At 44.9% G+C, this 17081-nt stretch overlaps 1 protein-coding gene across 3 annotated transcripts in view; it reads left to right on the top strand.

Moving 5' to 3' along the window:
* ntrk3a (neurotrophic tyrosine kinase, receptor, type 3a) overlaps positions 1–17081 on the top strand; it is a 59901-nt gene that overhangs the window by 27183 nt on the left and 15637 nt on the right. For all 3 annotated transcript variants that reach the window (XM_061773220.1, XM_061773222.1, XM_061773223.1), the window contains 7 exons: positions 1354–1496; positions 2213–2357; positions 9133–9245; positions 9593–9776; positions 13639–13662; positions 13949–13995; positions 16195–16297. In XM_061773220.1, coding sequence (XP_061629204.1) covers positions 1354–1496; positions 2213–2357; positions 9133–9245; positions 9593–9776; positions 13639–13662; positions 13949–13995; positions 16195–16297 — 759 coding nt within the window. The remainder of the gene's footprint in view (positions 1–1353; positions 1497–2212; positions 2358–9132; positions 9246–9592; positions 9777–13638; positions 13663–13948; positions 13996–16194; positions 16298–17081) is intronic.

The raw sequence follows: 17081 nt of genomic DNA, 5'->3' as shown, positions 1-17081 counted from the left end.
CTGTCATTATTCTGGCATTTAGAAAATACAAATAATTTTGGTAAAGCCAGTTGACCTAAAACAGGAAACGTTTTTCATGTCAGACAGTGAGAAGAAAGCATAGGTGTGTTTTTAAATCATGTATGTAAACTATCTCGTTTCAACTGTAGTAGACGTTATAGGTTCAGGACTTTTATTACATTATTGGTCAGTTATTACGTTTTGGGCCTATTACTTTTTATAAAGGGCAGATGTATTATTTTATGGACCATTATTACATTATGGGGCGGCACGGTGGCCGACTGGTTAGAGCGTCAGCCTCACAGTTCTGAGGACCCGGGTTCTATCCCTGGCCCCGCCTGTGTGGAGTTTGCATGTTCTCCCCGTGCCTGCGTGGGTTTTCTCCGGGCACTCCGGTTCCCTCCCACATCCCAAAAACATGCATGAATTGGAGACTCTAAATTGCCCGTAGGCATGACTGTGAGTGCGAATGGTTGTTTGTTCCTATGTGCCCTGCGATTGGCTGGCAACCAGTTCAGGGTGTACCCCGCCTCCTGCCCGATGACAGCTGGGATAGGCTCCAGCACGCCCGCGACCCTAGTGAGGAGAAGCGGCTCAGAAAATGGATGGATGGATGGATTACATTATGGGCTATTATTACATTATAGGCTTCTACAATGCTGAACAGAGGATGGGTGATGCAATACGACAACAACCCAAAGGACAGAAGTAAATCAATAGCTGAATGGCCTCAAAAGAAGAAAATGTGCCTTCTTCTTAAGTGCTCCAAATCTGCCGCCTGGCAAAAAAAATTTCTGTCCCGACTTCAGTTTGTTGACCATCATCATTTTCTACTTGAAGCCTTTGAACAACCTGAAGTCGGTATGGGCATCCGCTGAATTTAGTTTTTGTTGATTCTGAGTTCCAGAGCAGCAATTCAGATATACTTTACCCAGCTTTGCGCAAATGCATGCTCTAGACGTTCAGTGTTCGTGGTGGTTGTTGTAGGCCTTCCGCTGCGTGGATTGTCAAGGACAGATTCTGAGAAACTAGCTAGCCTAAGTTGTATGACGCGTTGAAGCATGGCCATAAACCTATGTTCTCAAACTAGTGCTCAACTGCAGTCAATGACAGGAAAAACCTTTTGTTATGCAGCAATTTTGCAACACTGCTTTATTGTCAATTGGCGAGCCATGTATAAGGGAATGATACATTTACAAAAACTGCAAAGCCTAAGCTGTCAAATGCTGATAGCGTCACATCTGTCCGAATGACACATTAAATGAAATGAATGAATGAAAAAATGAAGTTTAGAGTTACGTTTGCGACATTATATACAGTATACTGTATATACTGTATCTCCCTCTTTTCCAGACCTTCCAGAAATCACCATAAGCCACTGCAACCTCACAGTTAAAGAAGGCGACAGTATAACTACAACATGTAATGGCTCTGGATCTCCATTACCTGAAGTGGATTGGTCTGTTACTGGTTTGCACTCCTTTCATTTAGAAGAGGTAGGTGCTTATACAAAAAAAGAAATGATTAATTATTAATATTTCTTCTTTAGAAGTGTTATACTGTATAAGAATTGGATGTAACATAAATACTCCCAGATTCAGGTCACACTTTAACCTAACCTGACCATTGCCTCTCGTGTGTTTTTCAAATAAATATACCGTATTTATATATAGTTGTTACAGTATATATTGCCACCAGCCACAACATTGTGATTACACAAAATGATATCCATGACAGGGGCTCTATAAGATATTCTGCATTTACGAAGATAAAAATTTTAATCTTAAAAGAGAATGTGTTTCAGTGCAAGTTCAGCATCCTTAGACCGTACACTAAGCTCTAACTAAGCAACCCGACTACTTGTAAATGTCAGAGCCGTGAAAGGGTTAAGATCTAAGAAGACATCAGGAAGATGGCCACAAGTGAATGCCTTCGGAAGAGGAAACCTCATGGCAAGAAGCAGAATCAAGAGAAGCCATCGTGGCAGGACCAGCCCTTGGACATCCTGTACCATTAAATGTTAGAAAAGGTTGAAATGGAGAAATCCTACCAGTTACTGAAAAAGGCTAGTCCAAAGGGTTAGGGTTAGTTGGGGTATGCTGCAGCTCACCCGTGACCCTGATCAGGACAAGAGCTATAGAAAAAATAGGAGGCCCTCTTTAAATTAATGGTGATGATGATGATGATGATGATGACCACGTGCTCCCTCTAGGCCAGAGTCTATGAAAACAACACTGTTCGTTCAAAGAACATCACTTTGGTAAATGTCAGCAGAGATGACAACAACGTCCTTCTGACCTGCACTGCCACCAATGTAGTAGGAATGACCAACGCTTCCATTCAGCTTAATGTTCACTGTAAGTACACACACACACACAAACACTTATACATGGTGCTTATGAAGACGGAAGCCTATATACAGAGGGAGGAAAAAGTATGTGAACCCTTTGGTATTTCTTAAATGTTTGCATAAAATGGTTATAAAATGTAGTCTGATCTTCATCTAAGTCTACTTACACACAAACAATTATGTTTTCATATTTATGTTGAGCATAACATGTAAACATTGACAGGACAGTGAGGAAAAAGTAAGTAACTGGTTGACCATCATTTGGCAGCCAATAATCTCAAGCAAATGTTCCCTGTAGTTGCAGGTCAAATGTGGACAATGATAAGGATGAATTTTGTACCATTCCTCTTTCCAAAAGGGTTGCAGTTAAGCAAGATTTCTGGGATGTCTGCTGTGAATAGAAGTCATCCTGTTTTGGAAAGTCTCACGAATCTCACCCTTGGCCCATGAAAGGACTTAGTCACGGTTCATGTTAGGCAGGCACATTCACCCTGTGTAATCTCTCGCTATTATCCTCACCTTTCCATCCATCCATCCATTTTCTACCGATTATCCGAGGTCGGGTCGCGGGGCCAGTAGCTTTAGCAGGGACTCCCAGACTTTCCTCTCCCCAGCCACTTCATCCAGCTCTTCTGCGGGATCCCGAGGCGTTCCCAGGCCAGCCGAAAGACGTAGTCTCTCCAGCGTGTCCTGGGTCGTTCCCAGGGTCTCCTGGTGGGATGTGCCTGGAACACCTCAACAGGGAGGTGTCCGAGAGGCATCCGAATCAGATGCCCCAGCCACCTCATCTGGCTCCTCTCGATGAGGAGGAGCAGCGGCTCTACTCTGAGATCCTCCCGGATGACCAAGCTTCTCACCCTATCTCTAAGGGAGAGCCCGGACACCCTGCGGAGGAAACTCATTTCGGCCGCTTGTATCCGGGATCTTGTTCTTGTCTTCGACCCACAGCTCGTGACCATAGGTGAGGGTAGGAACGTAGATTGACCAGTAAATTGAAGAGCTTCGCCTTTCTGCTTTGCCCCTCTACGCCTCGGCTGCGCCTTGAAATTCTGTCCATAAAAGTTAAAAACAGAATCGGTGACAAAGGGCAGCCTTGGCGGAGTCCAACCCTCACCGGAAACGGGTCCGACTTACTGGCGGATATGCGGACTAAACTCTGACTCCGGTCGTACAGGGACCGAACAGCCCGTATCAGGGGGTTACTCCCGAAGCACCCCCCACAGGACTCCCCGAGGGAAACGGTCGAACGCCTTCTCCAAGTCCACAAAACACACATGTAGACTGGTTGGGCGAACTCCCATGCACCCTCGAGGACCCTGCTGAGGGTGTAGAGCTGGTCCACTGTTCCACGGCTAGGACGAAAACCACACTGCTCCTCCTGAATCAGAGATTCGACTTCTCGACGGACCCTCCTATCCAGCACCCCTGAATAGACATTACCAGGGAGGCTGAGGAGTGTGATCCTCCTGTAGTTGGACCACAACCTCCGGTCCCCCATCTTAAAAAGGAGGACCACCACCCCAGTCTGCCAATCCAGAGGCACTGTTCCTGGTATCAAGGCGATGTTGCAGAGGCGTGTCAACCAGGACAGCCTCACAACATCCAGAGCCTTTAGGAACGCCGGGCAAATCTCATCCACCCCCTTGCCACCGAGGAGCTTTTTAACCACTTCGGTGACCTCAACCCCAGAGATAGGAGAGCCCGCCTCAGAGAACCCAGATTCTGTTTCCTCATGGGAAGGTGTGTCGGTGGAATTGAGGAGTTCTTCGAAGTATTCTCCCCACCGACTCACAACGTCCCGAGTCGAGGTCAGCAGCGCACCATCCCCACTATACACATTGTTGATGGTGCACTGCTTCCCCCTCCTGAGATGCCGAATGGTGGACCAGAATTTCCTCGAAGCCATCCTGAAGTCTTTCTCCATGGCCTCACCCAACTCCTCCCATACCCGAGTTTTTGCTTCAGCGACCACCAAAGCTGCATTCCCCTTGGCCAGCCGGTACCCATCAGCTGCCTCAGGAGTCCCACAGGCCAAAAAGGCCCGATAGGACTCCTTTTTCAGCTTGACGGCATCCCTCATCGTTGGTGTCCACCACCGGGTTTGGGGATTGCCGCCACGACAGGCACCGACCACCTAACGGCCCCTGCTCCGGTCGAGCGCCTCAGCAATGGAGGCGCGGAACATGGTCCACTCGGACTCAATGTCCCCCGCCTCCCCAGGAACATGAGCAAAGTTCTGTCGGACGTGGGAGTTGAAACTACTTCTGACAGGGGATTCTGCCAGACGTTCCTAGCAGACCCTCACAATACGTTTGGGCCTGCCACATCGGACCAGCATCTTCCCCCACCATCGGAGCCAACTCACCACCAGTTTGTGATCAGTTGACAGCTCCGCCCCTCTCTTCACCAGAGTGTCCAAGACATGTTCCGCAAGTCTGATGAACTGCGACCTCGGGTGTCCTGGTGCCAAGTGCATGTGTGGACACCCTTATGCTTGAACATTGTGTTCGTTATGGACAATCCGTGATGAGCACAAGTCCAATAACTGAACACAGCTCGGGTTCTGATCGGGGGGGGCCGTTCCTCCCAATCACGCCCTTCCAGGTCTCATTGCCCATGTGAGCATTGAAGTCCCCCAGCAGAACGATGGAGTCACCAGCGGGAGCGCTCTCCAGCACCCTCTCCAAGGATTCCAAAAAGGGTGGATACTCTTAACTGCTGTTTGGTGCATAGGCACAAACAACTGTCGGGACCCGTCCCTCCACCCGAAGGCGGAGGGAGGCTACCCTTCCACCCTTTTCTCTTTGATTGCATTTTACTCTGTACTTGTAGAATTAGAAATTAAGTCACATTTGGTTTTTGAAGGCAAGGCAAAAACGTGGAGGACCCAAGTGCAGGGAAGCAGGGAGGCAAGGAATCTCAAAAAATGATTTTTAATTTCCAAAGAAAGGCAAACAAGGAACATGGAAAAAGCAAACTAAACAAAGTCCCACACCTGATGACCAAAGTAACAAAGCAACACTTGAATAAACCTAAAACAAAACATGACTGGTGAAATAACTTGTGACTATGACGTGGCACAGACAGGGACAATGACACCTGACTATGACAATGAACTGACAAGAACTGAAAGAAACCAGGGAACTAAATACAAACAGATTGACGAGACAACGAGGAACACCTGGACAAGACACGAGTCGCTGGGGGAGGTGATTGGTCGACACAAGGTAGAAGGTTGACGAGAACAGGTGGACACAATAACTAAATGAGCACACAACATGAACAAGCGCTGGACGAGCGCCGCCGGAGCAGGACGGGTGGAGGCCGCTGAACGAGCGCCGCCGGACCCTGCCACAGCTGCCGGGAAGCAGGAACGGGAGCCTGCCGCAGCTGCCGGGGAGCAGGAAAGGGAGCCTGCCGCAGCTGCCGGGGAGCAGGAACGGGGCCTGGAGTCGCGTCTTCAGCCTGCCGCCATTGAGGTTTGTGAGCAGAGGAAACAAGAGGAACTCGGGAAGGTGCACTAGGAAAAACGGGTGCTACGGAACGAAGTGACAAAAAAGGCAAGGGAACGAGGTGACTTGGGGGCTGGTTTGGATGGATGTGACTTCATTGGAGACGTGGAACCAGGTGTGGGAACTGGTGAAAAATTAAGTGTCTTGGTAACGGGAAAAAAACAGGAGGACGAAATTTGACGTTTACTTGGGCACCTCTGTTGGCCACCACGCGGCGGTCCCGGATAGATGGCCAAACTGGTGCCGAAGTAAAGGTCAGAGGGAAAGGACACGGGCTTGGAGTCGCGGGGTTGGAAAAGGGAAAACGTGAAAAAAAATGACCAGCACGGGATAAACTAGGGAAGGAACTATAAAAATCTAAATCTGTGTCAGAATCAGACAGGAGGTTAACTAGGGGCCATCTTCACAATCAGAAAAATCTGAATCTAAAAAAAACGTGGATGTAAAATGGTAGGGCATGGTGAATAACAAGGACAAGTGGGGTACACAGGTGAAAAGGACAGAGAAGACGGAACGATAGGGCTTACTGGAGGAGGGTAGGTATGGTTGGCAGGGTGAGGGCACTGTGAGGTAGACTGGTGGCGTGCAAGGTGATGCCGTATTCTTCCCACTGGGTCCTGCTCTGGGCGGTTCATTCTGTCACGTTTAGGGTTTTTGAAGGCAAGGCAAAAACGTGGAGGACCCGCGTGCAGGGAGGCAAAGGCAGGAGTGCAGGAGTCTCAAAAAATGACATTTAATTTCCCAAAAAAGGCAAAGAAGGAACATGGAAAAAGCAAACTAAACAAAGTCCCACAACTGATAACCAAAGTAACAAAGAAACACTTGAATAAACCTAAAACTGGAAACAAAACATGACTACTGAAATAACTGAGCGACAACTGCCGATTATGACGTGGCACAGATAGAGACAATGACACCTGACAATGAACCGACAAGGACTGAAAGAAACCAGGGAACTAAATACAAACAGATTGACGAGACAACGAGGAACACCTGGACAAGACACGAGTGGCTGGAGGGAGCTGATTGGTCGACACAAGGTAGAAGGTTGACGAGAACACCCAAATTACATTAGTGGAGCAACCCTTCAGAAATAACTGATTTATCAAGGTTTAATCGTTGGACCTGTTCATAACAAACAAACGATAAAGATCGTATACTAAGTAATACCAACACTTAGTTTCACTTTATATGGGTAGTGGTTGGATGAGGTATTGCCGGCGGTCCCTTTCGTGATCTTGAATAACCGATTCATGCTTCAACCAACGGGCATCTTGGTTCTTCATGAATTGTTATTATGAGCCCACTATAGTAAAGTGCTGTACAATGTACGATGGCATGCTGCCTTTCAAATACGTTGTGAAGGAAAACGAACCAGGGCATATCTCTTCATACAGATATAGGATCCCATCCCACCTTCTGATAAAAAGTGCAATGTTGTGTCTGTGTGTACTGTATGTATACGTTGAAGATAGATAAATGCAACACTTTTGTTTTTGCTCCCATTTTCACAGGCCTAACTCTAAGATTTAAGACTTTTTCTATAGACACAAAAGGCCCATGACTCAAATATAATTTATAATGATCTAAATCGGATTGAAGACTCTAAATTGCCCGTAGGTGTGAATGTGAGTGCGAATGGTTGTTTGTTTAAATGTGCCCTGCGATTAGCTGGCGACCAATTCAGAGTGTGCCCTGCCTCCCGCCCAATGATAGCTGGGATAGGCTCCAGGAGCCTGCGACGCTAGTGAGGATAAGCGGTAAAGAAAATGGATGGATTATCTAAATCTTTCACCTTTGCCGAGATCATCCATCTGTCTCACAGGTGTGGTATATGAAGTTGCTTATTAAATAGCATGAATTTTGAACAGGTGTGCCTTAGGTTCTCTCCAATAAAAGGGCACTCTAAAATGTGGAGTATATTACTATATTGGAGGTCCTGGGGTGGCAGAAAAACAGTATTTGGTGTAACCACCATTTGCCTCATACACTGCAACATATTTCGTTCACATAGAGTTGATCAGGTTGTTGATTGTGGCCCATAGAGTGTGGTCCTCTCCTCTACAATGGCTGTGTGAAGTTGCTGGATATTGGCAGGAACTAGATCACGCTGCCATACACGCCGATCCAGAGCATCCCAAACATGCTCAATGGGTGACACATCCAGTGAGTATGTTGACCGTCCAAGAACTGGGCTGTTTTCAGCTGCCAGGAATTGTGTATAACACAAGCTTGCCCATTCCAGAACCCCAACATGACCATTGGCCACTCAATTCAAAACATCAGCAAACCACTCATTCACACATAGCTATACACACTCTCTGCCATCTGCACAGCGTAGTGAAAGCCGAGATGCCTCCATGGAGAACAGCTCTGCAAAGGGACTGACACCCTGAAATAGGAACATTTTCCCAGTCAAGTCAGTTACGACCACTAATTGCAGTCAAGTCAAGATCCCAATGAGGACAACAAGCATCCAGATGAGCTTCCCAGAGATGGTTTCTGACAGTTTGTGCATAAATTATTTGGTTAGGCCAACTGATTGTTGCAGCTGTCGGGGTGGTTGGTCTCAGACAATCTTGGATGTGAAGATGTGGTGTGGAGGTCCATGGCTGGTGTGGTTACACTTGTTCTGCAGTTGTTAGGCCAGCTGGACGTCCTGCCCAATCTTCTGAGACTAATTTAAAGATTGCTAATTGCAGACAAATAAACATTAAATTGCTGCGATTGGCTGGTGACCAGTTCAGGGTGTACCACGCCTCTTGCCCGAAGTCAGCTGAGATAGGCGCCACCACGCCCGCGACCCTAGTGAGGATAAGCGGTTAAAAGAATGTATGTATGGATGAATAAACATTCAATTCACAGGCAACATGCCTGGTGGACATTCCTGCAGTCAATTGCACGCGCCCTCAAAACGTGGGACGTCTGTGGCATTGTGCTGTCTGATAAAACTTTACATTTTAGATTGGCCTTAAATTACACAATAATCAGCATTTTGATATACCACATACCATACATCTCGGCAAAATTTAAAAGCTCAATAACACAGATTAAGATATTTGAAAGAAATGGGTCTTTCGTGTGTGTGTGTGTGTGTGTATATATATATATATATATATATATATATATATATATATATATATAAAGATGGCAGCAAAAATCAAAATGTATATTTATTTTGTTCAGTATATATATGTTAATGTTTTCATAATTTCTTTAAACGTTGATATCAAAGTAAACAATCCTCGTCTGTCCTTTTTATCTTTTTAGTTTGTCCTTCTATTGTAAAGCTGAAGGAGCCAGAGCGTCGCCATGACACATGCATAGAATTTACAGTTAGAGGTTCACCCCACCCAAAATTAAGATGGTTCTACAATGACAAGGTGCTTTGCTTTATATGTCAGTGGAATTACTCAATGTCCTGCATGAACAAAACACAATAGTGTTTCATTTTTATTACAGAAGTAGTTGATCAGTCAGTTAAAATTACACTAATATGACATTTACATTACTACTTAGTCGGTATTATGGCAGTACTCTGATTACACTCAGCACACTATTGCACACTAGCCTTTGTTTCTTTTTAATTAAGTGGTAATTGACATCAGTTTTTCATATTGATGTATGCATCACATCATTGTGACTATTACACCGTGTGATTGGTTAATGACACTTGATACAACTTCTGAAATCCTGTCACTGATCATATCTGTTTTTATTATCAATGCAGGAAATTTCCCACACTGATTATTTGCGTCTTGATATGGATATTTACCAGGACTACATTGAGGGATGCCTTACTTTCAAAAACCCAACACATCACAACAACGGTAACTACACCCTGGAAGCTAAAAACTATCTGGGGGTGGTCACCAGTACTGTCAATGGACACTTCCTTGACAAGCCCTTCGATGGTAAGTTGGTGCATGGTCACATTGCATGGTATGTAAAAATTTCCTTACTTACATGAGGAGATGTACAAGCAAGAAGAACAATACAGCACCCACAACTTAGAGGAGCTTTAGTTTTAGTTTTATTTGTCTAAATCTAACTTGTTCTCATGTTTAGCTATTATTTCCTTCTTTTTTTCCAATAGGAACACAATAATAGGGTTAGGGTTTATAATTTTATTTTATTTTATTTTATTATAGTCATTATAGTCCGCTCTAGCTATCATATTACCGTACAGTATATTGTCGAGTGAGTAAAATCGAGAAGTTGCGCAAGTTTTAATGAACAAAGTTGGAATATTGATGATTACTTGACTCTTGCGGCGGTACGTTGGCCATCTGGTTAGGACAGTTCTGAGGACCCGGGTTCAAATCCGGCCTCGCCTGTATGGAGTTTGCATGTTCTCCCTGTGCCTGCGTGGCTTTTCTCTGGGTACTCCGCTTTCCTCCCACATCCCAAAAACATGCATGGTAGGTTAACTGAGTACTCTAAATTTCCCGTAGGTGTGAATGTGAGTGCAAATGGTTGTTAGTTTATATGTGCCCTGCAATTGGCTGGCGACCAGTTCAGGGTGTACCCCGCCTCTCGCCCGAAGATAGCTGGGATAAGCTCCAGCACGCACGCAACCCTAGTGAGGGTAAGCGGTATGGAAAATGCATGGATGGACTTGACTCTTGCTTGGTATGATTTGGCGTGAGCTTTGGCTGACAATAGCTCCGCATGAGTGTCTAAAAACGTCTTTAAATGCTTACTTCCAAATCTACTCCTGCACATCGGATTTGTAACGTCTTTGGACTATTTCCCCATTGTCTCCTGCCTGGTTTACGACGTTGACTTTTGGAAAACAGACTAAACATGGACTCGGACGCAAGCTGCAAGTTAGCTAACTTGCGAGCCAGTGGATAGCCGGTGGCTAGCTAGAGGTAAGTGGCTTTTGACACTGCAATCATGGCGATTGCTCCCTACTCACAGTGAAAGTTGCTGAGCTGGAAGGACTAATCTCCAATCTATATCAACTCCGTGAAGCTTAGCTGCGGATGGACACAGTCACATGTAATACCCCCAAATTGAAGCCACTGTCACCGCACCTCCGGAACCGGCTCTGACGACTACCATGACATTCGCCAAGGGAATGATATGGACTTCTCTACCTCGTCTACCTCGTAAATCCTGGTTGGTAGTCGTCGCTGGCTGCTCTTCTTCCATACACCACATCCATTTGAGTAACAGATCCCCCCTTGCACCAAGATGACTCCACTACACCCGCCAAGAAGCCACAAACCGCCCCCCCCCCCCCCCCCCCCCCCCCGCACCAACGGCTACTCTCCTTCCACCAACAGCCGTTATCATCAGCTTTGCGGTGTCTCCCTGCTGCCTGGAGCTCCTCTGGTTCTACATGCATTCCGAACTTCAATACCAATGTTCACACCGGCACTGTGGCATGCCTCTCCACACCACCGTGTGACACACAACATCCCGACGGGAACGTTGGGGAGGCACAAACAGACTGCTGTGGAAACTCCTGGCAAGGATGTTCCCATGCTTCTTGTCAGGACCTCTATGGTTCGAGATACAAGTAAGCAGAGGCAGCAATTCTTGTCACTCAGGTGCGCTTGTTCGGGATATCAATGACGTCATGACAAAGTTGTTGTCTTTAAACTTGTGGTTAAGATCATTCCCCTCCTCCTTCAAGAATACTCGGATCTCATCCCGCAGTTCAAACACAAGGGATAAAACTTTACCCCGTGACAGCCACCGAGACTCGCTGTGGAACGAAACTGCTGTGATCAGAGCCCATTTCGTCACAAAGTGCGGCATAAATCCAGGCTTTAACGGGTCTTGTTTTAATGTAGTTCACTGTGGCAATGATGTGCGTCATTACATCGCTCAGTTCAGCGCTCAGCTGTTTGGACGTGAGCACTTCTTTGTGGATAACGCAGTGAGTCCACTGTGCATCAGGAGCAACGTGCTTGACAAGCGCTTGCAGGCCTCCTCGTTTCCCAGCCATTGCCTGAGCCACATCTGTGCAGATGCCCACAGTCCTTCCAGTTCAGATCAGCCTTTTCAGGTATGCATCTGCAATTTTAAACCACTCTGTCGGTTACACATTTGCAAAAAAGCAAATCCTCCTGCTGGTCGTCATTATCAGTGAATCTGACATATGTTATCAGAGAAAAAAAATTGTTACTGTCATTCGCTTCATCCATCTGCAGAGCAAAACGTATATCTCGTATTTTGTCGTTAAGCTGCTCCTCTATGTCTTTTGACATGTCATGAATGCTCCTCGCAATAGTGTTGTCTGAGAGAGGAATTGCCTTTAGCTTACTTGCTGTAACTTCATTGATCATGGAGGAAACCATATCAATAGCAGACAGAAGTATTAACTCCTCAGCAACTCTGTATGTCACTTTGGGCGTTAGATGACACTGATGCTGCTTTAGTAAAGAAACTTTGTTGTGAACGACAGTCACTAAATTTTTTAATCAGTGGGTTTATCTTTGTGTTCGGGATGTGAAGTCTTCTAATGACGTCTCAACTTGTACAGCTTCATGCTGTCAGCAGCCAGTATTTTGAGACACAGCACACACTGTGGTCTCTCCTCATCAGAGTCAGAATCATCTTTATTTGCCAAGTATGTCCAAAAAACACACAAGGAATTTGTCTCCGGTAGTTGGAGCCGCTCTAGTATGACAACAGAAAGTCAATTGACAGAGGACACTTTTTAGACAGAAAGACATTGACAAAAAAAACAGTCACTGAGCAGTAAAGGGTTGCTAGTTATCTGGTAATGCCGGTCGCGTCTTTGCTTTGGTCGGCTTACTTGTTGATTCGTCATCTGCTTTGCGTTTAAACTTGCTGGCGGTGAAAATCTGTTCCTGTATTGTTTACATTCTTTTTAACAGCCCTCTTTTGGTGGTGTTTTTAAGATGCTCGGTAGTAAAATTAGCTCCATCTGCTTGGTGTAACTTAATAATGAAAACTGTTCATGGTAGACCCACCCCCCCCCCCCCCCCCCCCCCTCGCAAGGGGGCGCTCCCCCCAGTTTGAAAACCACTGTCTTACCCGATGCCGTATTTTGTACAAGTTGTTTCTCCAGATGGGAAGAAGTATTTTCCAAAGAAAGTCTCTATTAACATAATAACAATTGCACAACACTCCGGCCTCCGGTCCCTTCGGCAACACTTGGTAAACTTCAGCGCCAACATGTCAAAATCAGACCCTACAATATAAAAGCATACCAGTAAAATGACTCAGTTCACATACTTGAAACAAAACGTTTGGTGGATTTCAGAAATGGAAGACAAGTTTGTGGCGCTGTGGGATGCCAGAGAGTGCTTATTTAAACATGTCCGCCTAACCCTTGTTTTTTTGTAATTTTTTTTAGTTCAGGACTGTTCTGTAAAAAATTGTGTCAAAGCCATTTGCACTCACGGTCACACCTATGGGCAATTTAGAGTTGTCAATGAACCTACCATGCATGTTTTTGGGATGTGGGAGGAAACCGCAGTGCCCGGAGAAAACCCACGCAGGCACGGGGAGAACATGCAAACTCCACACAGGCGGGGCCGGGGATTGAACCCCGGTCCTCAGAACTGTGAGGCAGACGCTCTAACCAGACGTCCACCATGCCGCATTATTATTATTATTATTATGAAATTATGCAGTAACTATACTTCATGACACAGATGCTGCACAAAATATAGAGCCGTGTAATGCCTTAGCAAGATACTGTTACCACACTTACAGGTACGTTTTATCTATGACTTACCTGATGCTAATCGAATATAATTTATTTCTTCTCAAATCTTCTGACTTCTTTCACAGTTACAGAAAGTGATTATGATTATGGTAAGTTATTTCTCAGAAAATGTCAAAGTCATTGTATTACGTCTGTTTGTCTGTGGTACTTTTTTGGGCATTCATAATTTTGCTTCGCATCACTTGTTGATTCCTGTAACATGTTTTAAATGTTTGAAAATATCTAAAATTACATTCACATGAATCTAAAAAAATAATTAAAGTAGTTGTATATGAAATGGAATAACAGTTTCAAAAATATACTTAATAAGTTCTACTATGAACAGGTGGATTGACGGATTGAAATCTTGTCTTTATTTGTTTGTTTTTTCTCAAGTAAGCCCAATGGCAGAACGTCACAACCCACACGAAGACACTTTTGGGGTGAGTGAAAATGTATTATTTATTTTTGTGTATATTTAGCATTTCATCGTGTCATTATTGCTACATATACGAGGAGGGGTCTATCGGTGAAGCTTCTCAGTCATGCAGGTCATGGTAATACACAATGCTTGGCTCGAGGCAACTGGACGCTTCTTGTTAGTTGAAGACGTTTCACTTTAATCTAAAAGTCTTCTTCGGATGCATTATTGTATTTGAATTTTTTTGTGCGGAATATGTCTCTGGAGGGTGCGTTTCCTGGGGTGGTCACAATGAAGTTGTTGTCCGGCGTCGCTGGTGAATGACTGTTCTGCGTAAAAAAAATAAATAAAAATGTAAAAAGACCATGAATCAACATACCTAGTAACACGCGGCAAACTATATATATATATATATAGAGAGAGAGAGCGAGAGAGAGAGAGAGAGAGAGAGAGAGAGAAACTAGTAACACCCTTCAAACTTCTCAGATAAGTAAGTATGAATATTAAGAAATGAAAAATAAAATTCTACAAATATATGATCCTTTCAGACACTTTGAAAGCACTCCAAAACAAACAGAAAATCGGAAAATTATTGGCTGAGGTTGCATAGTGGCCTGTCTTCCTGGTGGGATGAGATTCTGCTATATGGTCCCCTTGGGGCTTTGGGCTCTTAGGTACTGGGGAGTTGTCTGTGGGCCAGGGAGCTAACCCTGAAGGGTGATGGCTGTGGAGCTCTTTTCTTTGTGGCATGGGGTTTCTGGCAGTCGTCGGTCCCTACCTTCCCTTCATTGCCCACCTTTCCACCACTATCCCAACTAACCCCCCCCCATGCCCCGATAACCCCCAAACTCCTCTAACTAGCGGCTTCTTGGGACATGCCCGTCAGCAAACACTGTGGCCAAATTTTCAGTTCTGGTCAGGCCCACAATTTATAGTGTTGCTCAGTGACATTGCTTTATGTTTCTGGCTATTTTTGTTTGTCTTTCTTCATATGCGTCCACACAAGTTTTTGCGGTAAAACAATGTTTTTAAAAAGGCAGCGGGAACAAAACTGAGTCCGGTTGTACTTTATTGAAGTATTTAACAATTTACTCACGTTATTTTTTGATCAAATCCTCATCCACAAATCCATCAAAGTCCTCATCTTCTGTATCCGAAATGAACAGCTAGGCAAGTTCTCCATCAAACACGCCGGGTTCCCTCTCGTACTCGTCGGAGTCAGTCTCGTTGCCGGGGGGCTGTTCAGCAACGATGCCGGCGTTTTCCTGCTTCCTCCACTTGCGAACCGTGGATTCGTTGATCTTGAATTCTCTCGCGACTGCTCGATTCCCATGTTCCTCCGCGTAACTGATAGCTTGCAGTTTAAACTGTGCTTCGTAAGCGTGTCTCTTAGTAGGTGCCATTTTCGGGGGTCCTTAGCCAAACCGATGCACATACCGGCACTATATACCTACTGGGGGCGTGTCTTTAGCGTCCTCTGTCACGCGCACCCTTCCCCCTTTAACGTCCGCATGCTGTCCTCAGTCACGTCCGCCTTTGCTCTATATAAGCAGCGTGTCGGCAGGAAATGCTCCCAGTCAGTCAAGCGTAGCGCTCATCAAAGTCACACAACAACATTTACAGATTTTGGAACTCGGTGCACACATAAGGCGCCCTGTCCATTTTGGAGAAAATTGCAGACTTTTAAGTGTGCCTTATGGTCGTGAAAACACGGTAAATTTGAAAGTGTGATAGGTCTCCAATTTTCTATTAGGAGCTGATCTTTGTCCGGTTTGGGCATTGGAGTAATTACACCTTGTGTCATACTCGTTGACATTTCATTTCTTAACAAACATTCTTTAAATGATTTTAATAAATGATCTCCAATAACATTCAAAAAAAAGAATATACAATTCCACAGAAATTCCATCACATCCTGGGGATTTAGCCTTTTTCATTGAGTGAATTGCTTTGTAGACTTTGTAGACTAGAATTTTGGTGATAGGTTGTTCACAACTTAGTTTCAAAATTCTGAAATTGTGGGTGTAAATTTCTTTCCTGTGAGGATAAAGTGGTACAGAAAATGGATGGATGAATTTCTTTACTGATTCAATAAATGTGTCACAATCGCTAACCTGATAACTTGATTTGTACATTTTAGTGTAAAATGAAGAAACATATTTTTGAATGTCCGCCAGTTGATTTGCTCGAAACCTTTTTTTTCTGATCCTCTCATTTGCAGGTTTCTATAGCAGTCGGACTTGCAGGGTTTGCCTGTGTGATGCTTGTGATTATCATCCTCCTGATCAATAAGTATCGGCGAAATTCCAAGTTAGGCATGAAAGGTAGGTTTCCAAACTATCATTAATCAACTTTAATATTTAATTTGAAAAGGTTTGTCATATTATTAATATGGCTCACAGTACATACTAAAACTTTTCGACTTTTGTTTTGGAGCATTGTGGCTGCCTTTTGCAGGAGGCCAGTTTGTGTTTTATAACCCATTACCTGTATTTAATGAGATAAATCAGTTGAGTGCCAATGATGAGAGCCTCACACAACAGTGCTATTAGCAATACATTAAAATCATCGTTTATAAAGTCTAATGTAAAAATAAAGTACTTGGTGTACAATGGCAAATGAGCACAATGGCACTATATTCTCAAGTTAACAGAAGTTCTACCAATCGTATATTTTTTGAACTACCTGTAATATTAATACATTAGTTAACTAAGGCGGCACGGTGGCCGACTGGTTAGAGCGTCAGCCTCACAGTGCTGAGGTCCCGGGTTCAATCCCCGGCCCCGCCTGTGTGGAGTTTGCATGTTCTCCCCGTGCCTGCGTGGGTTTTCTCCGGGCACTCCGGTTTCCTCCCACATCCCAAAAACATGCATTAATTGGAGACTCTAAATTGCCCGTAGGCATGACTGTGAGTGCGAATGGTTGTTTGTTTCTATGTGCCCTGCGATTGGCTGGCAACCAGTTCAGGGTGTACCCCGCCTCCTGCCCGATGACAGCTGGGATAGGCTCCAGCACCCCCGCGACCCTAGTGAGGAAAAGCGGCTCAGAAAATGGATGGATGGATGGATAGTTAACTAAGTAGAAGTAGAAGTGGATCTGTGATCGCAA

This window comes from Phyllopteryx taeniolatus, chromosome 5 (assembly GCF_024500385.1).
Source record: "Phyllopteryx taeniolatus isolate TA_2022b chromosome 5, UOR_Ptae_1.2, whole genome shotgun sequence".
NCBI classification, from domain to species: domain Eukaryota; kingdom Metazoa; phylum Chordata; class Actinopteri; order Syngnathiformes; family Syngnathidae; genus Phyllopteryx; species Phyllopteryx taeniolatus.
This window is presented reverse-complemented; position numbering and strand designations above follow the sequence as displayed.